This window comes from Amphiura filiformis, chromosome 5 (genome assembly GCF_039555335.1).
Source record: "Amphiura filiformis chromosome 5, Afil_fr2py, whole genome shotgun sequence".
NCBI classification, from domain to species: Eukaryota; Metazoa; Echinodermata; class Ophiuroidea; order Amphilepidida; family Amphiuridae; genus Amphiura; species Amphiura filiformis.
In genome coordinates, this window is record NC_092632.1 from 28459791 (window position 1) to 28482319 (window position 22529).

Consider the following 22529-nt stretch of genomic DNA (forward strand, 5'->3'; position numbering starts at 1 on the left):
AGTAGCATTTATAACACAATTACCATCAGATAAAAACACTACCAGCATCAAGTTGTGTAATATGTTTTATTCTATAAGCTTATAATGGAATTAGTAGTCACATTTACACAAAACATTAAAATGTTCTCTTTACATGAATGCTAGACTACTCCGTAGTCCACTTGCCCATTGTCATGATTGTGCATACTCTGGATATTGCATTTAAGCTTAAAACTCCGATTTAATTAATTTGTGCACAATTGATAGATTTTCACAACTGATCATCTTTTCAGTCATCGTACTCCCTCTGTATGTTAGCTTCCCAAGTGGACTACTGACTTTGGATTGTGGTTAACATTTTTAACATGGGACTCTATGGAGAGTTAGGCCAATTTCTGGCCTAACTAAAATTGTCATGATGTAATGCATCTTTAAATGAATCTGGCTTGTGATTGGTCGCCCAGATCTCGTTATTGTTTAAATCCTCCCGACACGTACCATTACCATTAACTATACATGGTACACATCTATCTTTGGAATGCGGCGCTTTTTTGCTGGCGCGAAAGTTGGTGGATGAACGTACGCATCTAGCGCGTATTGTACCACCATGCTTAGTCTTGTAGTTAGATTTGATTGATAAACAAGTATGATTGACAGTGTGTTTAGAGAACGAAGTCCCTGGGTAAAGTTCTGCTTAAAAGTGAAAGTCCATAATCGATTTTTAACTCGTAATAAACTGGCAGATTCTAAAATTAGAATTGTTCAGTATTGAAGTGCCATTATAGTTATGCCATTATGATATGTTGCATTCAATAATATAAGCCTACGAATACTTTACTTTTACTGTCACAAATATAATTATAAGCTATAAACTTTTTCATAACCATTTTATACTAGTATTTTGATGTAATAAATATCAGTATAATTTCTAGTTCAACTGAATGCGTTCATCATGATTAATAACGCATTTTTATTTATCAAAAATCGACTATGGCATAGTCTACATGAATGTTTGAAAGGGCCAACATTTCATGTTATGTGAATTTTTAAGAATTCCACTGATCTCCAAATATATCGGCCACTTTCCTGTAAATTATTCAGGGTAGGTTGGGCTTTTTATGTTGGGGAAATCTAGCCCCAAAAGATATATTTTTGGCCATGTTGGCCAAAAACTTGCTTTGAAGGCAAAATTTGATATACATATTTCTGGTTTGGGGTATGTTTGCTTGAATGATTAATTTGGGGTCTTTAAAAAATGGCCATGCATGTGCTTGGTAGAGCGCCCTACAAATATTGTGTTCACAATCATACTTGAATTACCCACAGGATGATCAGAAGCTGGGAACATCACACTCTCGGGATGAGGAAAAGTGGACAGTATATGCAGGGATTACATGGGCACATTGCTGAGTAAGTTTTCTCCACATTGGATGAAAGGGGGATGGGTCTCGATTTTTGTTTGGGTAGGGATGTATGACTGGGATTTTGAAACCATACCATAAAAATATTAAAGAGAGACCCAAAAAATTTTCAATTATTTCTGTTCAAGACAAATTTACAAAATGAATGAATACGAAAATTGGAAAAATAATACAATTATCGTGGATATCTACTAAAAAATGTCATAAAAAGAGGATGCTAGGATCACGAAATACTCCTTTAACATTACACAAGTGACAGCGGTCTTTTTTTTCATGTTATCTTTATTGCCTGAAATTCACAAAGAAACAAACAAAATACAAAAATAGTAGATTGCACTCACAATAAACACATCATGATTTATTTTACTTGAACAAAAATAAGAAGTGAAAGAATCTGTAAAATATGCAATTCCATTTAAAATCCATACAACACATTATGGAAGACATGACCTTAATCTCCCAAATGGGGTTATCTGAATGACTCCTTTTGGAATCTACACCCCCTGAGTGATAGATTAAGGTCATGTCTTCCATATAGAATGTGTATGGATTTTTACTGGAACAGTCCAATGTGTCTTGTTTTATAGCCCTTGTTCAAGGTATGTTTCACAAGATTACCAATAACTCACAACTTATATTTTCCTCATATCAGCTGCATACATTAAAAATTTGTCTAATAATTCAGGACTAAATACTAAAATAATTATCCTTGTAAGAGAAAAAGAGACAAGACAAATTTATTTTAAAAAAATGAATGAAAATTAAAATTAGAAAAATAATACAATTTATGAAGAAATGACTAATATAATTTCAAGATCTTATCTATTGCTAAACTGTTTTAAAACGGATCTTTCTGTTCACTCTTTAAACAAAGTTTTCTCTCCTTCCATCGTCATTATACCAAATTCTTACCATAAATCTAAACTCTTAAATGGAAAGGTGCAAAAGATTTTCATGCTTTTGCAATACTTTACATCTGTATCTGTATTCACATTTTTAGATGAAAACATGACATAAGCAATCCCTGTTCTTGCATACTCAATAGCTCTCAATAAACACTTTTTGACAGAGAAATTGACTGGATAAATACTGAAATTTAAACATCAAAGAAAGTTTGCCTGATCTAGAACTCATAAGGCTGCAATACCTGAAGGATGGAGCAGTCTTCTTGTTGTTCAAGAATGGCTGGTTCCAATCCTGTTCCATTCAAATGTTCTTTACACCATCCTGGAAGTCATAAAATTGCTTTCATGAATAAATTGATATTTTTCTGAATTTTTCTCTGCTATCCTTTCATAATTTACGGAATTTCATCTAATTCCTAAAATCACAGATTGTATTTAGCAATTAAATATATTTACAGATGCAAACAAAAACTTGAGCAAAAAACTGCATTTCAGTTTACTTGATATAACAAAGTTACATAATCAAAATAACACCCACAGAAAAAAACCAACAAAAAGTTTAAAGCTTTAAAATAACAAGAATTTACAACGCAACATAATTGAACAATATTAGTTCATCACAATAATAAGAAACTTGCTCCAACTTTTATTCAAATGAAAATGTTATACAATGAACTACATTGCAGAATAAAAGACAAGAAAAGAAATGGATACATCAAAATGTATCCTGATCACCAAAACTGATTTTAAAATGGGTAAAAGTAAAATCAAACTAATATAAATAACATAGATTTCCCTTTGAGATTTTTTATGACTATAAACAAAATAAGTCTATTCTAGTTGAAATTCATACACCCCCTACAGAAGGCATAACCTTAATCTCCACACAGGGGTGTAGATTTCAAATGGATTCACACATTGAAAGTAACTCCACTTGAAATACACACTCCCTGTGAGGAAGAATAAGGTCATGTCTTCCATAGGGGGTGTATGGATTTCAGTTAGAGTAACCCAATTGGAAACATTACCAGAAATGATTTGTGAAGCTTATAAGAAATGATTGGTGCAAGGTCTGTAAAGGGATCAGACCCACAGAGACACTGCAATGTTTGCATGTCGCTCATGGACGGCAAAATAGTGCACCTCCAAATTATTTCAACATAATTGGTAAACATCAAGTGTATTCTTGTTTGCGCTGTGCGAGTGGTACGTTGTGCAAATAACGCGCACTTAGTGCTTTATGCACAAACCTTTTGTAACATATGATTTCATGCTCTTTCCGATAATTGCCACAGGTACGCTAGGACAGGTACGCTATATTGGTTTCCATGCATGATAAACCAAGATGGTGGATTTACCATAGCGTTATACACAGGGCAATTCTGTGTTGCCACTCTTTGGGTCTAATCTCTTTAGTTAAGTTACATTGAATACAAGAAGATTGTATAATTCGCTGTCGTAGTGCACGTTAGAATATGATCGTTGCTAGGCCAACTGGATCACGCTTTCTTTGTTGCGAACCACTGATCGAAATGATCACAACACAAAGCCTATGTCATATCAAAATTCGGAACAGGTGTGTGAGTCCAGGCTTGAAGCAGTAACCAATGGTTACTAACGTGCACTACGACAGCGAATAAGGCCTAAAAATGTTAGATTGGCGTAACATAAAAAAAAATTAGGGTAGGTTGATCAGGATTTTTTTTTTACTTTTAAAGCTGTAAATTTCATTTGATAAAGGCCTTGGAACTTTTTGTTTCTTCTTTTTTTTTTAATTCAATTTTTTATTTTTTTATTTTAGGGTCGGTCGGGTTTACGTCAATCAAACAATTTTTTTTAGGCCTAACAGCTAATAATGAAGCAATTACATCCTTTTTACTCAACTGTCAATATATATGATTCCAAAAGGCAAATTCATATTACATCTGTGAGGGTAGCCTCATCACCCAATCCGACTGGTGAAAAAGAAATCAATACCAGCCTATCTGGTAGGTCTTATGGACATTGGCTTCTGTTAAATAGTATCATCTACAAACTTTCTACATTATAAATTACATATTTCAATAGAAAATTGATAGATAAAGTTGGATTTTAAGTTTAGAGCAAAGCTGATATACAAATATACAGCTAACTTTCTAACCAGCAGTATGCTGCTGTAACTACACATAATGCCATCCAGGTATTGTTAGTGTACTGACAAGGTAATATCATCAAAATTGATTGATTTGAAAGCACCATTAATTTGAGAAAGACATCTGTCGGATTTGCAAGTTTAATGTTAAAAGAGGTATTGTCTATTATATACTAGTAGTTAGTACATTTATGCACTCCTTTTACGTATGACAACAATTGCTACTGCTGCTGCTGCTGCGATTATGAATAGTGAACCAAGAATAATACCAACGGTTCTGCCAATTGCTTGCTTTCCCGCTTTGGCTGCCTTATCTATGTCAGCTTGTGTCATTCCATGGAATGGTCTACCACCAATTTTCATGAAGGCTGCTGGTGATAATTCATCACTGCTTAGTCCTGCTCCTGCACCTTGGTTGCCAACTTGATTCTGATTGGGATCCGCTGCATCTGGTAAATTTTGTGCATCTGGAGCATCTGGTGCATCATATTCTTCTACCTCAGATTCTACTTCTGAATCTACTTCAGAATCTACTTCTTCAACTTCAGATTCAACATCTGCCTGGTCTTCAGGTTCTTCTTGATCTACCTGTTGATTTTGTGGTTTCCATGCTGGATTCCATTTCATGGGGGCGTTGGGGTTTCCTGTTGTCTCCACTGTAGTCCATGGTTCTTCTGTTTCCCCAACTCCTCCAGCAAAAGGTGGCGCCCCTGTTTGTGCTACAACAGTAGCTGCAAGAAATGCACACAAAAAGAAGCAAGTTAAGTACATATGTTTTTACACAAACAGTAAGTTTGACTTTGTGCGATATTGCTTTAATGCAAGTATGTAGGAAATTCCTTGCTCTAATGGGACAATTTCCAAAAAGATTGATGAAGCACTTAAAATGCAACTAGTTATTTTTACAAATTATGTTTCTCATATCGTCAGCAGAGTGCTACACTATCGTAAGTGACATTTTTGGCCAATTAGAGATTTTGACGAATTATGGAAGGCCATATAAAAACACATATTTTAAAACAGGTTTTAAGTTTTGAAATTGCTTAATTATTTTTTAATTAATAAAATAAAATATTGTAATGCAATGCAATTTTATTAATGCCTGCAACACTATCGTATGTGCTACTTACGATAGTCTTGCACGCTAATTTTGTTTTTCCATCTGCTGCAAGACCATCGTATGTGCCACATACGCTACTTTCTTGGACCTAACAAAACAACAAAATCATGGAATGCTACACTATCGTAAGTGCAAAACAGTCTCTAACACATCACTGACTGTGGCTGATGGCAATAGGCGTTGTCACCAAGCTGGTTTAGTTCATAGTTCACATGACTGGTAATAGAGGCGACAAATCCAGTGTTTTTATTCTTAGATTCAGTAATAAATCTTGAGAGATAACATTAGGGCAAAAGGTGCCTTGCTATTGTAAATATTATGTGCCAAAATAAATTGAGTTGTTAAGTAACATAAAATGACAGATATTGGACATTTGTGCTGATATTACGCATATCCTAATTTAGCAGTCAATGCTACACTATCGTATGTGGCACATACGATAGTGTTGCAATCTACACTAATTTCTATTTGAGTGCAACACTATCGTATGTGGCACTTACGACATCTAAATCAGTAAATAATTCATCTATTTATTATTTTTAACACCATTTATATAGTTTATATTATTAAAATTAAAAACTAAATTAAAAAAAAACATTTCAAGGTCATTGTATGGCTACTTGGAAACAAACGGCTATGCAAAACACAAATATGCTCATCCTGTAAAATTGTTCAAACTACATTTACGATAGTGTAGCACTCTGCCGACGATATGTTCTTTAAAACATCATTTAACCCGCTTCCAGCTTCATTACAGATGGCGATGGAGGAGGTGCATTTTGTAATGAAACAAAGCATTATATCTTGGTGAAGATTATTCATCAAGTTATGTTTGCAGGGCTGCATCTATCTTTTAGTTTGTTCCTAATAATCTTATTTCATTTGAGTTGGGTGAATCATGCTTGCAATGCCAAGGTCTAATTTGTTATTACAGTCCAACCTCTTTTATCCGGCCATGATGGGACCAAGCATTGTCCGGATGAGTGAATAATCCGGATAAGTGAATTACATGTAATTCTGCATTGAAAGTTCCAAGGACTGAAATTGTGACAACAAAAGATTGGGCTAATATGGGATAATAGCACTAAAAGATGGCTTTAGAGTGCTTTATGCAACATAGATCTGCACTCAGAGCATGGAATTAAGGTGTTAAATCATCAAAAACATGTTTTTCTGTGAAGATTTCACAGCCGGATAACAGAGAGATCCATATAAAAGAGGTCCGGATAAAAGAGGTTGGACTGTACTACCATAAACTTAACATAAAACATTGCACCCTAAATAATTGCCAAACTCTCAAAGGAAGAAACCAGCGTAAGCAAATTTAGCTATAAATATTGTAAAAAGGATGGGTTTAAGTTTACTGAAGGAAGCTTATCTGGTTGAAACTGTGCAGATTCAGACTCTTCCTCTGGACTCTTCCACATTATCCTGTGTAGATTTGAAGTTTCTGAACTTTGTGACGGAAGCCCGTGGAAGGAAGCCTTTAGGATTCAGGTTATTATAATGTAGAGTTCATGCGCATTGTGATATATGCCATGTGCTACCTTGTGTTGTTCTATTAACCCTAACACAGACCATGCTTTTTTGTTATCAGAAGGCAGAGAAGGAACGAAAAAGGATAGAAGAGGAACAAAGATTTCACTTGGCACCCCCAGGAATTGACCCTGGGACCCCTTGGGTAACGCACATGATCACCGACCTCATGCCATGGGGGAGTCGCTTGCCCGGCCAGCGATTTGGTGGGTATATATGACTTTAGGGTGATTGCGCAATGGCATCATGTGGAATGCATGCATGTGCAGTGGATTTCTTAGCTGTTAGGGTTAATTCCCAGGGGTTAATTGTATCATTGATACTTTTATTTTATATTCTTATAACTGTACATATATTTTTCTTTCTAAATGGACATCAGCTTTTAATACAGCATTTACTGTACTTGGTGGCCTCCCTAATTAGCCATTACAAAGGTATCTCTTGATTTAAAATAAAATAACAATATGATATCGAATTAAAAAGATTAGTTTGCATCTGACGTCAGGGCAAAAGCGTGGCGTGATTGGTTGCTGACCTGAACAGTACTGCATTTTCGGTCCAGTTGAAAGGACATCATATGCAAAGTAACTAGTCTTTTTAATTTGGTCTTGAATTATAAGACAGCAGATGCACAAGGTAGCCATTAGATATAGCCATTTACAAAGGTATCCCTTCATATAAAATAATAAAATAACAATCTTAATACAAAAAATGCACAAGTCAGCCATTGGATATAGCCATTTACAAAAGTATCCCTTCATATAAACAATCTTAATACAAAAAATACACAAGGCAGCATTGAGTATAACACATTTTCCATCTCAACTCTTCATATCACTGCCATATTGGAGAGTTTCCATAGTGTATCTAGACAGGGCCGGATGGGCCCGGGCCCAGGGCCCCAAATCTTGGAGGCGCCCAAAATTGCCCTGTGCATCTTCCATTTTAGCCCAAAACACCATGTTTTGGGCAAAAATATGGGATACTGCGCGCACTGGCTTGTTACATAGTGAAATTCAGCTTCAATTTGGGCTAACATAGTCTAATATTGATTTTTTTTGCGCGCTTCGCACGCAAATGTCCTGGTCTAATCAATGCTTGTCTCCCTCTAAATTGTAATGCCCCCGCCGACACCGTTGATCTTATATCTAATCCAAAACTTGGCCACTTGAGTGCACATGCCTATCTCACAGTGCATTTTGGGCCTCCAAATTTTGGCCTGGCCCAGGGCTCCCAAAAAAGGAAATCCGGCCATGTATCTAGACCATGTGCATCTCAAGGATTGAACATATTGAAAGGGGACAACCAGAAATGATTTTGCTGACTCTACATTACATTATCATAATGCAGGGTTACAACATACGTCAAACATTTATATTAAAATATATTTCTTTTTAAAACTGACGGCAAGGCCTAGCGCAAGTGTATGAAATTATGGTGGCATCTCCTATGACTCAGATGACAGTCAGATATTAAAGGGGTCAATTTGGCCAATTTTAGAAAGTTTTCTACTGGATGTTTCCTGTTTCAAGAGTGATGATGGCAGAGAAAAGGAGGAGCCATAAGGCTTAAAAAAATTAGTTGACTTGCCCATTGGGTGTTGGTCGGTTGAAATTTCTTTTTCTTTTCTTTTCTTTTTTTGTTGTTGCAATTTCTGCAAAATATGATGTGATGCCTAATACTTTGCATAGAGAATTTTAGAAAAATAGAGACAGTATGGGTTTTACAAATGTACGCATCTTCAGGCGTGTATTTATCGAAAATACTAAGGAAAATGTGATTCAAATCAATGCAGGAAACGCATCTGAAAACAATTTCCATCCTGTTAAAGTTACAGCGTATGTTTACGCGGCCGAAATTAACGAAACAATGCAGAAATTCAGTCAGAATTTGTGAGTATTGATGATTTTATGCCGTATAACACAAATAAAACACATTATTTTGAATATTATAAACCAAAATATGACATTTCCCAATAGTCAAAAAAAAAAAAGCAAGTGTGTTTTTTTCAGATTTTTGAGTCGGTTGATAAGGGCAAGTCAAATTTTTTTTAAAGCCTAACGACATATGCAAATAATTATTGTGAGGCCCATAAAAGGAGGGTTTCCTATTAAATTGTACATGATCAAGGATGGATTCTTTTTAGAGAATGATCCAGAAACATGTTCATTGGCTCTTCAAGATGCCATTGTTTTGGATATAATTACATGAGAAAGTAACATAAACTGATCAATTAGCTTTAAGTTAATGCTTTTGGCAGTGACTTTGACAAATTATTGAACTTTTGATACATTCACTGTTACACAAATCAAATGTAGAGATGCCAGAATTATGGTGGCAAGTGCTTCAAAAGTTTAGGTCTTTAATGCTCAAAAGTTAGTCTTTTATTTATCAAACGTTGAGATACAACAAATAAATTCTGAATGCTATTGTATGTGAAGTATCAAAACTATTTCTGTTTGCAATATTTTTGTCAACAAGAATATTTAGCCAAAGTACAATCAGTTTTATACCTGTATGATTTTTAACCCAAAGTGCAACAAGCAACTGGAAAAAGGCTAATATGATTCACCATCACAACGATTTCCACCTGTTTAGTGAACTCTGCATAAATAAGTACATCATCCAAAAATATCTCAAGTAAACGTAATAATCTCATGAATTTCCTATTCTGACCGCACCTATCCATGCAAGAGCCTCACTGACTTATGCACCCCGTTCAATAAACAATGCTAAAATTAGACAATTAAAAATATAAAATTATCCAATTTATTTTATTCCATGGCTCCATGGAACTGATAGCTACTGATCATGGAATTACATCTCTCAGTGGAATAGAGTCACTGGGCACTGCTCAATAGAGTCACTGGGCACTGGGCACCACTGCTGCTTATATAATTTTTTCCCAAATGAAGAAAAATACAGACTGTTCCAAGATGTCATGTGACTGACAGTTGCCATGGTATATCCAATTCTTACTTAGGCCCAAAAAAAAAAGTTTGATTGGCGTAACCCGACCGACCCTAAAAATAGGTCCGACCCTATACTTTTTTTTGTGCAAAAATGAATAAAAAAAAATAAAAAAGATTAAAATTTAAAAAAAAAAAAATCACGATTTTCAGCTTAAAATGTGTGTAAAATTTTTTTTTAAATTGCAGACCGACCTATAATTGGTAAATTATGCTTTACAAATCCACTTGTACACCCCAAAGACAAAATAGAAGCCACCAAAACTTGCGATTGTGTTTACGAAATACCATGCAAAAGTTGCAAGAAGTCGTACATTGGGGAAACCGGCAGACCTTTCGGGTAAGACTGAAAGAACACTTAAAAGAATCGGAAAAGATAACAGAGAGGAAATTCACACGCGCTGTTCGAAAGGAGTCGGTCGATGAAATTAACAAGTCCGCCATCACAGACCATGTTTCGCAACAAAACCATGTCATTGATTGGGATGGAGCCAAAGTAATCGACAAAGACTCGTGTAAGCAAACCAGATGGATTAGAGAAGCAATGTGGATCAGAAAACGGGGCCACGTTATCAACCGCGATGAAGGGACATACTCACTCAATCATGTATATGACCAGCTATTACAAAGAACTACACCCTCTGGAGATGAGAGTAGGAGTGTTGCTGGTTCATCACATTACTGATGAAGTCTTCCGTAGGAAGATGAAACGTCTAAAAACGTGAGTAATCAAGTGGATTTGTAAAGCATAATTTACCAATTATTGATATCTAACAATCCTGATGAACTTATTCAAAGAAAAAAAGTGCAGACCGACCTACCCTAATTTTTTCATCAACAGAGTAGGATAACAATATCTTTTCCTCAAGTTTGCGGTACACAAAATATATCTTTGCTAAAATCCATAATATTGCAAAACAATATCCAATGTGCCAACTATTGATACTGGCATGTCTTTGAAGAGGCTGACTAGCAATAATCATTGTGAGACCAGTAGCGGTTCCAGACAATTATTTTTTGGGGGGTGTAAAAGTGAAAATATTCAAGGGGCAAAATCAGCACATTTTTTTAGTACTTTTGAGGAGCATGGGGGGAAGAGTTCTGACTGGGGTATTCCCCTTTTGGTATACTACCACTGTTTAAGATGCCTTGATGTCACTGTTTTAGAATTATTTCCAAAACCACATTATCACCCATGAGCATAATTGCTAGAATGGTTGGTGAAGTCTGATATTATAATACTAAAATTGTGAAATAAGCAGAAAATAATTGTCCAGAAACAGACCATTTACTTTCTTATCTAATTACCTCAAATTTCTGTGCACCTGCACAAATTACCTGACTCATTCCATAGACAATCTAATTCTAAAGCTCATAAAAATATACACTTCCAGAAAAGGTGTTCAAATCACGCACACATATTTAGAAGGATCACTTCTTGTGATCCTGTAGATATGATAATCCTAACTGTCTAACGGTCTGACAGATAGGCTGGATTAGTTCCAACAAATCATGTGTTTGATAGTAATCTCAAAAATAAAGACCGGTATGACTTGTTCAAATTTTTTCTACCAGAAATAATCATATATCCGGGCATATATGCAATATCCAGTATGCCAATAACTGGTGTAGCCAGTAGGGGAAGCTCCCCTCTGATCGTCATGGTCCATCCGACAGTCCATTTGAACCAAATTGGCCAAAATCTGTGATCATGGTGATGTGCTTTTCCATTTATCCCAGCATGCCGCTGAAAGCTACTAAGTGGAAGGCTTTTTAGGGCTACTGAAGTGTGTGTGTGTGTGGGGGGGGGGGGTTATTGTGTCACTGATGTGATATACTTGACAAGAATACTTGTCACTGAAATCATGTTTCTGTTGGTACACTCAGTCCCCCTTGTTCTGAACACCTGGATATATCACCCAAGCCAAGCAGCCACTCCAGCAGCCATTAGTGTTTATGAATAATTTACGCAAAATGCTCGTCCGCATCCTAGGCTCAACACTAATGGATACCAATTTAATATTCAGTAAATACATTTCTTGTTAATCGTAAAATCTCCAAGATAACTAAAAAAAGATGTTTGTAATGTAGATCTTCTGATACAGATCAATGTGGAATAGCACTGTTCATAATTTCCAAGTTGCAATCCTCAGGTGTACAGCAGGTGGTTAACATCCTATTTTTGATGGACAAACCAAGTTCTTCAAAAGGGATGGTGTTACTGATATTGTTCCTCTTACCCATAGCAATGGAGGCCTAATCAAATTCAAATTCTACAATTTAGGCAATTTTGCCCCTGCAAAATGAAATATTGCAGTTATCACCAGCACCCAAAATGATATCAGTTTTAGCCTCTGAGCAGTTTTTCAACTAAAATTCTCAGATTTCATATAGTTATAAAACTACATCTGTACTGTACATTATCTGAAAAATATAAGAATAAAAAAAAAATTTGGTAAAACAATGTGCAAAACTTACCAACAACTGTAAAGAGCACCGCACAAGCACACTCAAACCTCATCTTGATAGTTTTTGAAGTTACTTGAAGTTATAGAAGTTTCAGTCAAGCAGTACGTGCTATACCTCAGCAGAGCGTTCTCAAAGCCGGTGTCTCCTCCAGAAGTTATGACCGCAATACGCTCTTTTTGGGATTTGCAACCGACCTCTGGGGTGATTCTGTCTATTTTTAAATCAGCCTTATTCTCAGTTTGCATGCAAATACTTAGTGCATGTATTACTCACTTAGTTGCATGACACAGTCAATAGAACATTATTGGTGATATAAGAGATAAGCAGGCAGGGGGAAAGGTTATGAGTTATGAATATTCATAACAAGGCGTTGTAAAGTTTACACTGTATCACTGTATAGAAAGCAACCCAGCAAGCACAAAATTATTTACAGAGAATGTTTAAATGTTGGGTTATATAAAGGGTATAAACCTTTTTAATCAGGTTCAGAAAACATTCTAACATGATGTCATTAAGTGTTGACAAAATATTTTGCACAAATGTTTGCCAATAAACATTTTGCAATAACATTTTGACATTTTTTAAAAGTTGTTGTAGTATTTTTTTTTCCAAATTTTTAACGACCTTTATATATATAACCCGACATTTAAAAGTTATTGAAATATTTTGTCAAAAAATGCGGTTATAACATGTGAATGATGATTTGAAATATTTTTGTGTTTGCTGGGAAATTATCAACCAAAATACACTTCCAAAAAACAAATTCTCCCATTCCAAAATCCAAATAGTTATTTCAACCTAATATAATATTTTAGTAGTTTCTCTTGCTCAAAAAAGTTTATGCATATAAATAGGTCAATATAGAAGGTAGTATTGGCCAGCGGTTGAGGTCTTTGACTCTGATGCAAGAGGTCTGTAGTTCAATTTCAAGTGGCGGCAAATATCAACAAATTAGCTGTTTCTCCATTACTTTTGGCTTATCAGGCAGAATAACAAAGAGCTCACATCCAGTTCCTATTAGGGTAACACATGGCTGTCTGTACACACTAGCATAGGAATCATGTGAGAGCAATGTCTGACATTGTGTGATTCACACAGGTTAAATTAGACAAAATAGGTCAGTAATCCCTCATTCTCTAAGCACTATATAAAAGACAGATTTGCACTGCAGACCTTTGGTTTAGGCCATACAAAAATAAAATTCTGTTTAAGCATCACATCTGCAGGCATGTATTAAACACAGTAACGAATTCGAAAAATCCAGAAAGTAAAAAGACTTATTCATTATTCATTACACACCTCTTGCAAACTGGAAGGCCTATGTGGAAAATTATAATTGTATCATAACCCGATGTCAAGGAAACAAACAGGTAGGCCTATACTATTAATCAAAATCAAAAACATCAAAAAAATTCTCCTACTCGCACACTCCACTTGATGCAAGTTTGTATTATGATCATAGGCCTACTATGAAGCTAGTTCTGCTAAACAAGAAACTTTTCATGCTTGACTGACCCTCGCTGAATGAAGGTAATATTGATATATGGTCTCCAGAGATGCCTCCTGTCCAGACCAATGGTACGTTCAAATCGATCTGTTAGACGTCCAAAGGTCCTGTAAACATATTACAATAGCCTTTGTCGTTTGTGATTGACCAATCAAATGGCATGACATACTCATGAATATTTATGAGGGTAATAATTTGCATTACTGATGGCACACTCTATATAAGTACCACTCTATTAACATTACACAAGTGACAGCGGTCTTCTTTGTCTTCTTTTTTGTTCATGTTATGTTTATTGCCTGAAATTCACAAAGAAACAAACAAAATACAAAACAAATAGTAGATTACAGTTACAATACACACATCATGATTTGTTTTACTTGAACAAAAATAAGAAGTGAAAGAATCTGTAAAATATGCAATTCCATTTAAAATCCATACAACACATTATGGAAGACATGACCTTAATCTCCCAAATGGGGTTATCTGAATGACTCCTTTTGGAATCTACATCCCCTGAGTGATAGATTAAGGTCATGTCTTCCATATAGAATGTGTATGGATTTCAACTGGAACAGTCCAATGTGTCTTGTTTTATAAAGATCAAAGCCCAAGGTATTTTTCACAAGATTACCAATAACTCACAACTTATATTTTCCTCATATCAGCTGCATACATTAAAACCTTGTCTAATAATTCAGGACTAAATACTGAAATAATTATCCTTGTAAGAGAAAAAGAGACAAGACAAATTTACAAAACGAATGAATATGAAAATTGGAAAAATAATACAATTTACGAAGAAATGACTAATATAGTTTCAAGATCTTATCTATTGCTAAACTGTTTTAAAATGGATCTTTCTGTTCACTAGCAAGCTTTGTTTCTTTAAACAAAGTTTTCTTTACTTCCATCGTCATTATACCAAATTCTTACCATAAATCTAAACTCTTAAATGGAAAGGTGCAAAAGATCTTCATGCTTTTGCAATACTTTACATCTGTATCTGTATTCACATTTGAGATGAATACATGACATAAGCAATCCCTGTTCTTGCATACTCAATAGCACTTTTTGACGGAGAAATTGACTGGATAAACACTGAAATTTAAACATCAAAGAAAGTTTGCCTGATCTAGAACTCATAAGGCTGCAATACCTGAAGGATGGAGCAGTCTTCTTGCTGTTCAAGAATGACTGGTTCCAATCCTGTTCCATTCAAATGTTCTTTACACCATCCTGGAAGTCATAAAATAGCTTTCATGAATAAATTGATATTTTTTTCTGAATTTTTCTCTGCTATCCTTTCATAATTTATGGAATTTCATCTAATTCCTAAAATCACAGATTGTATTTAGCAATTAAATATATTTACAGATGCAAACAAAAACTGGAGGAAAAAACTGCATTTCAGTTTACTTGATTTAACAAAGTTACATAATCAAAATAACACCCACAGAAAAAAAAAAAAAAAAAGTTTAAAGCTTTAAAATAACAAGAATTTACAACGCAACATAATTGAACAATATTAGTTCATCAAAATAATAAGAAACTTGCTCCAACTTTTATTCAAACAAAAAAATTTATACAATGTACTACATTGCAAAATAAAAGACAAGAAAAGAAATGGATACACCAAAATGTTTCCTGATCACCAAAACTGATTTTAAAATGGGGAGAAGTAAAATCAAACTAATATCAACAACATAGATTTCCCTTTGAGATTTTTTATGACTATAAACAGCATAAGTCTATTCTAGTTGAAATCCATACACCCACTATAGAAGGCATGACCTTAATCTCCCACACAGGGGTGTAGATTTCAAATGGAGTCACACATGTAAGTAACTCCATTTGAAATTCACACTCCCTGAGTGGAAGATTAAGGTCATGTCTTACATAGGGGTTGTATGGATTTCTGCTGGACTAACCCAATTGGAAACATTACTAGAAATGATTTGTGAAGCTTATAAGATATGATTGGTGCAGGGTTTGTAAAGCCATCAGACCCACAGAGTATAGACACTGCAATGTTTGCATGTCGCTCATGGACGGCAAAATAGTGCACCTCCAAATTATTTCAACATAATTATGCTTGGTAAACATCAGTGTATTCTTGTTTGCGCTGTGCGAGTGGTACGTTGTGCACTTAGTGCTTTATGCACAAACCTTTTGTAACATTTTCCTTTGAGTTCATGCTCTTTCCGATAATTGCCACAGGTACGCTAGGACAGGTACACTATATTGGTTTCCATGCATGATAAACCAAGATGGTGGATTTACCATATGAGTTATATACAGGTCAATTCTGTGTTGCCACTCTTTGGGTCTAATCTCTTTAGTTAAGTTACATTGAATACAAGAAGGTTGTATAATAAGGCCTAAAAAATGTTAGATTGGCGTAACATAAAAAAATTAGGGTAGGTTGATCAGGATTTTTTTTTTTTACTTTTAAAGCTGTAAATTTCATTTTTATATTAAATTAAATTTTTTATTTATTTATTTTAAAAAAAAAAAACAAAAAAAACCTCTAGGGTCTGGCCTAATTTTAGGGTCGGTCGGGTTTACGTCAATCAAACAATTTATTTAGACCTAACAGCTAATAATGAAGCAGTTACATCCTTTTTACTCTACTGTCAATATATATGATTCCAAAGGCAAATTCATATCACATCTGTGAGGGTAGCCTCATCATCCAATCCTACTGGTGACAAAGAAATCATTAACAGCCTATCTGGTAGGTCTTATGGACATTGGCTTCTGTTAAATATAGTATCTGCTCATCTACAAACTTCCGACATTATAAATTACATATTTCAATAGAAAATTGATAGATTAAGTTGGATTTTAAGTTTAGAGCAAAGCTGGTATACAAATATACAGCTAACTTTCTAACCAGCAGTATGCTGCTGTAACTACACATAATGCCAACCAAGTATTGTTAGTGTACTGACAAGGTAATATCATCAAAAAATTGATTTGAAAGCACCATTAATTTGCGAAAGACGTCTCTTGAATTTGCAAGTTTAATGTTAAAAGAGGTATTGTCTATTATATAGTTAGTGCATTTATGCACTCCTTTTACGAATAACAATGATTGCTACTGCTGCTGCTGCTGCGATTATGAATAGTGAACCAAGAATAATACCAACGGTTCTGCCAATTGCTTGCTTTCCCGCTTTGGCTGCCTTATCTATGTCAGCTTGTGTCATTCCATGGAATGGTCTGCCACCAATTTTCATGAAGGCTGCTGGTGATAATTCACCACTTAGTCCTGCTCCTGCGCCTTGGTTGCCAACTTGATTCTGATTTGGATCCGCTGCATCTGGTAAATTTTGTGCATCTGGAGCATCTGGTGCATCATATTCTTCTACCTCAGATTCTACTTCTGAATCTATTTCAGAATCTACTTCTTCAACTTCAGATTCAACATCTGCCTGATCTTCAGGTTCTTCTTGATCTATCTGTTGATTTTGTGGTTTCCATGCTGGATTCCACTTCATGGGGGCGTTGGGGTTTCCTGTTCCTGTTGTCTCCACTGTAGTCCATGGTTCTGCTGTTTCCCCAACTCCTCCAGCAAAAGGTGGCGCCCCTGTTTGTGCTACAACAGTAGCTGCAAGAAATGCACACAAAAAGAAGCAAGTTAAGTACATATGTTTTTACACAAACAGTAAGTTTGACTTTGTGCGATATTGCTCTAATGCAAGTATGTAGGAAATTCCTTGCTCTAATGGGACAATTTCCAAAAAGATTGATGAAGCACTTAAAATGCAACTAGTTATTTTTACAAATTATGTTTCTCATATCGTCAGCAGAGTGCTACACTATCGTAAGTGACATTTTTGGCCAATTAGAGATTTTGACGAATTATGGAAGGCCATATAAAAACACATATTTTAAACCAGGTTTTAAGTTTTGAAATTGCTAATTATTTTTTAATTAATAAAATAAAATATTGTAATGCAATGCAATTTTATTAATGCCTGCAACACTATCGTATGTGCTACTTACGATAGTCTTGCACGCTAATTTTGTTTTTCCATCTGCTGCAAGACCATCGTATGTGCCACATACGCTACTTTCTTGGACCTAACAAAACAACAAAATCATGGAATGCTACACTATCGTAAGTGCAAAACAGTCTCTAACACATCACTGACTGTGACGCTGATGGCAATAGGCGTTGTCACCAAGCTGGTTTAGTTCATAGTTCACATGACTGGTAATAGAGACGACAAATCCAGTGTTTTTATTCTTAGATTCAGTAATAAATCTTGAGAGATAACATTAGGGCAAAAGGTGCCTTGCTATTGTAAATATTATGTGCCAAAATAAATTGAGTTGTTAAGTAACATAAAATGACAGATATTGGACATTTGTGCTGATATTACACATATCCTAATTTAGCAGTCAATGCTACACTATCGTATGTGGCACATACGATAGTGTTGCAATCTACACTAATTTCTATTTGAGTGCAACACTATCGTATGTGGCACTTACGACATCTAAATCAGTAAATAATTCATCTATTTATTATTTTTAACACCATTTATATAGTTTATATTATTAAAATTAAAAACTAAATTAAAAAAAACATTTCAAGGTCATTGTATGGCTACTTGGAAACAAACGGCTATGCAAAACACAAATATGCTCATCCTGTAAAATTGTTCAAACTACGTTTACGATAGTGTAGCACTCTGCCGACGATATGTTCTTTAAAACATCATTTAACCCGCTTCCAGCTTCATTACAGATGGCGATGGAGGAGGTGCATTTTGTAACGAAACAAAGCATTATATCTTGGTGAAGATTATTCATCAAGTTATGTTTGCAGGGCTGCATCTATCTTTTAGTTTGTTCCCTAATAATCTTATTTCATTTGAGTTGGGTGAATCATGCTTGCAATGCCAAGGTCTAATTTGTTATTACTACCATAAACTTAACATAAAACATTGCACCCTAAATAATTGCCAAACTCTCAAAGGATGAAACCAGCGTAAGCAAATTTAGCTATAAATATTGTAAAAAGGATGGGTTACTGAAGGAAGCTTATCTGATTGAAACTGTGCAGATTCAGACTCTTCCTCTGGACTCTTCCACATTATCCTGTGTAGATTTGAATTTCTGAACTTTGTGACGGAAGCCCATGGAAGGAAGCCTTAATACAGCAGATTCAAGTTATTATAATGTAGAGTTCATGCGCATAATGTGATATGCCATGTTCTATGCTTTTTTGTTATCAGAAGGCAGAGAAGGAACGAAAAAGGATAGAAGACGAACAAAGATTTCACTTGGCACCCCCAGGAATTGACCCTGGGACCCCTTGGGTAACGCACATGATCACCGACCTCATGGCATGGGGGAGTCGCTTGCCCGGCCAGCGATTTGGTGGGCATTATATGACTTAGGGTGATTGCGGAATGCATGCATGTGCAGTGGATTTCTTAGCCGTTAGGGTTAATTGTATCATTGATACTTTTATTTTATATTCTTATAACTGTACATATTTTTCTTTCTAAATGGACATCAGCTTTTAATACAGCATTTACTGTACTTGGTGGCCTCCCTAATTAGCCATTACAAAGGTATCTCTTGAATTAAAATAAAATAACAATATGTGACACAATCTGGTCCATGGGGGCCAAAGGCAGCAAATTTGAAATTGAGATAAAGGCAAAAATATGGAGCGAAAAACAATAAAATACATAAGAAAATACACATCACAAAATATTGTAACTTTAAAACCAATTATGCTAGACCTTTGGTGCATGTTTTCAGAATATGATAGAACAATATTTGTATAAGGTAATAATTACAGTAACTCGATTTTCAAAAATACCTCCTTTGGCCCCCATGGACCAGATCGTGTCACATATGATAATCAAAGATCAAATTAAAAAGATTAGTTTGCATCTGACATCAGGGCAAAAGCGTGGCGTGATTGGTTACTGACCAGTTGAAAGGACATCATATGCAAAGTAACTAGTCTTTTTAATTTGGTCTTGAATATTATAAGATAGCAAGTGCACAAGGCAGCCATTGGATATAGCCATTTACAAAGGTATCCCTTCATATAAAATAATAAAATAACAATCTTAATACAAAAAATACACAAGGCAGCATTGAGTATAACACATTTTCTGTCTCAACTCTTCATATCACTGCCATATTGGAGAGTTTCCATAGTGTATCTAGACAGGGCTAGATGGGCCCGGGCCCAGGGCCCCAAATCTTGGAGGCGCCCAAAATTGCCCTGTGCATCTTCCATTTTAGCCCAAAACACCATGTTTTGGGCAAAAATATGGGATACTGCGCGCACTGGCTTGTTACATAGTGAAATTCAGTTTCAATTTGGGCTAACATAGTCTAATATTGATTTTTTTTGTGCACTTCACACACAAATGTCCTGGTCTAATCAATGCTTGTCTCCCTCTAAATTGTAATGCTCCCACCGACACCGTCGATCTTATATCTAATCCAAAACTTGGCCACTTGAGTGCACATGCCTATCTCACGGTGCATTTTGGGCCTCCAAATTTTGGCCTGGCCCAGGGCTCCCAAAAAAGGAAATCCGGCCATGTATCTAGCCCGGTGGGTTCAGTTTGTATTTCAAGGTAGGACGTATGACCGTTCCAGGATTTGAAAATGACCCCTATTTCACGGGGAATCGAGGACATTTGCAGCAATTTTACCCCTATTTTGCTAAATCAAGGAAAATATGCCCCAAATACCTCCCCTATTTTTATCATTTTGAGGACGATTTTCATTTCACCCCTTATCATGAGGAATCAAGGACATTTTCTGAAATAAATACCCCTATTTTTACCATTTCAAGGACGCTTTTGAATTTTTCCCCCTATTTCACGGGGAAATGAGGAAAATTTTTATCGGAAAAAATACCCTATCAATTTTTTTTTTTTATTACTAAAAAAAAAGACAGAAAAAATACAAAAAATGAAAACTGTAGCGGTAAAACGCGGACTAAAGTCATAGAAATACACCCTATTTTTCATTTCAAGGACAATTTTGCTCCAAAACACCCCTAATTTGGACAATCGCGAACAATTTTGTCCTCGAAAATTGCGCTGACATTTCTTGAAAAGTACCTCTAATTGGAACCATCATGCGTACACATTGTCAGCGAAGACTGAACCCACCTAGACCATGTGCATCTCAAGGATTGAACATATTGAAATGGGACAGCCAGAAATGATTTTGATGACTCTACATTACATTATCATAATGCAGGGTTACAACATACGTCAAACATTTATATTAAAATATATTTCTTTTTAAAACTGACGGCAAGGCCTAGCGCAAGTGTATGAAATTATGGTGGCATCTCCTATGACTCAGATGACAGTCAGATATTAAAGGGGTCAACTTGGCCAATTTTAGAAAGTTTTCTACTTGATGTTTCCTGTTTCAAGAGTGATGATGGCAGAGAAGAGGAGGAGCCATAAGGCTTTAAAAAATGATTAGTTGCCCATTGGGTGTTGGTCGGTTGAAATTTCTTTTTCTTTTCTTTTCTTTTTTGTTGTTGTTGCAATTTCTGCAAAATATGATGTGATGCCTAATACTTTGCATAGAGAATTTTAGAAAAATAGAGACAGTATGGGCTTTACAAATGTACGCATCTTCAGGGGTGTATTTATCGAAAATACTAAGGAAAATGTGATTCAAATCAATGCAGGAAACGCGTCTGAAAACAATTTCCATCCTATTAAAGTTACAGCCAATGATAGTGATAACAGGAAGTTGGACACTTTTCAATTCAAATGTCTCAGGAGAATACTGAAAATTAGATGGCCATATGTCATTTCAAACAATGACTTACTAAAGAAAACCAAAATGATCAGGACAAGTGAAGAAGTAAAAAGAAGGAGGTGGAAATGGATTGGCCATGTGCTAAGGATGGAAGATAATAGCCACTGCATGACAGCACTTTCCTGGGCTCCAGAAGGCAGAAGGAAAGTTGGTCAATTTTTAAGACAACATGGAGGCGGACAGTGGAAAAATTAAGGAAGAAATTAGGGTGGAGGTCATGGAGCGAAGCCAAGCCAGTAGCTAGAGAAAGGGACAGCTGGAGGAGGAGACTTGCAGCCTTATGGGCCACAGGGCCCGAAGAGGATAGGTAAGGTAAGGTAAAGTTACAGCGTATGTTTACGTGGCCGAAATTAACGAAACAATGTAGAAATTGGGTCAGAATTTGTGAGTATTGACGATTTTATGCATTTTATACCGCAGTTTAACACAAATAAAACACATTATTTTGAATATTATAAACCAAAATATGACATTTCCTATAGTAAAAAAAAAAAAGCGAGTGTGTTTTTTCAGATTTTTGGGTCGGTCGATAAGGGCAAGTTTTTTTTTTTTTTTAGCCTAACGGTATATGCAAATAATTATTGTGAGATACAACAAATAAATTCTGAATGCTATTGCATGTGAAGTATCAAAACTATTTCTACTGTTTGCAAAATTTT

At 35.4% G+C, this 22529-nt stretch overlaps 2 protein-coding genes and 1 long non-coding RNA gene across 3 annotated transcripts; all 3 read right to left on the minus strand.

Annotated features, from left to right (window-relative positions):
• Window positions 1–2261: 2261 nt before the first annotated feature.
• On the minus strand, window positions 2262–12753 carry LOC140152916 (uncharacterized). The gene is made up of 2 exons (XM_072175457.1): window positions 12540–12753; window positions 2262–5167 (listed from the first exon to the last, which is right to left on the minus strand). The coding sequence occupies exons 1-2, from the start codon at window positions 12580–12582 to the stop codon at window positions 4626–4628; spliced, it is 585 nt and encodes a 194-aa protein (XP_072031558.1). The 5' UTR covers window positions 12583–12753; the 3' UTR covers window positions 2262–4625.
• LOC140152917 (uncharacterized) lies at window positions 2262–16503 on the minus strand. The gene is made up of 2 exons (XR_011859052.1): window positions 16207–16503; window positions 2262–3555 (listed from the first exon to the last, which is right to left on the minus strand). It is a non-coding gene; the product is annotated as an uncharacterized lncRNA (long non-coding RNA).
• Window positions 16504–16553: 50 nt separating this feature from the next.
• LOC140151844 (uncharacterized) lies at window positions 16554–17651 on the minus strand (the record flags this gene model as incomplete). The annotated part of the gene is given in 1 exon segment (XM_072174169.1): window positions 16554–17651. A coding segment is annotated over 1 exon segment (546 nt), but the record flags the coding sequence as incomplete, so codon positions are not given.
• Window positions 17652–22529: the final 4878 nt, after the last annotated feature.

What these genes read in the sequence shown, in the direction of transcription:
- LOC140152916 (XM_072175457.1), bottom strand. Translation starts at nt 12,582, where the DNA reads ATGAGGTTTGAGTGTGCTTGTGCGGTGCTCTTTACAGTTGTTG. An exon ending in GGTGCTCTTTACAGTTGTTG is followed by an intron (nt 5,168 to 12,539) that starts GTAAGTTTTGCA and finishes CATTTCTTGCAG; the next exon opens with CTACTGTTGTAGCACAAACA.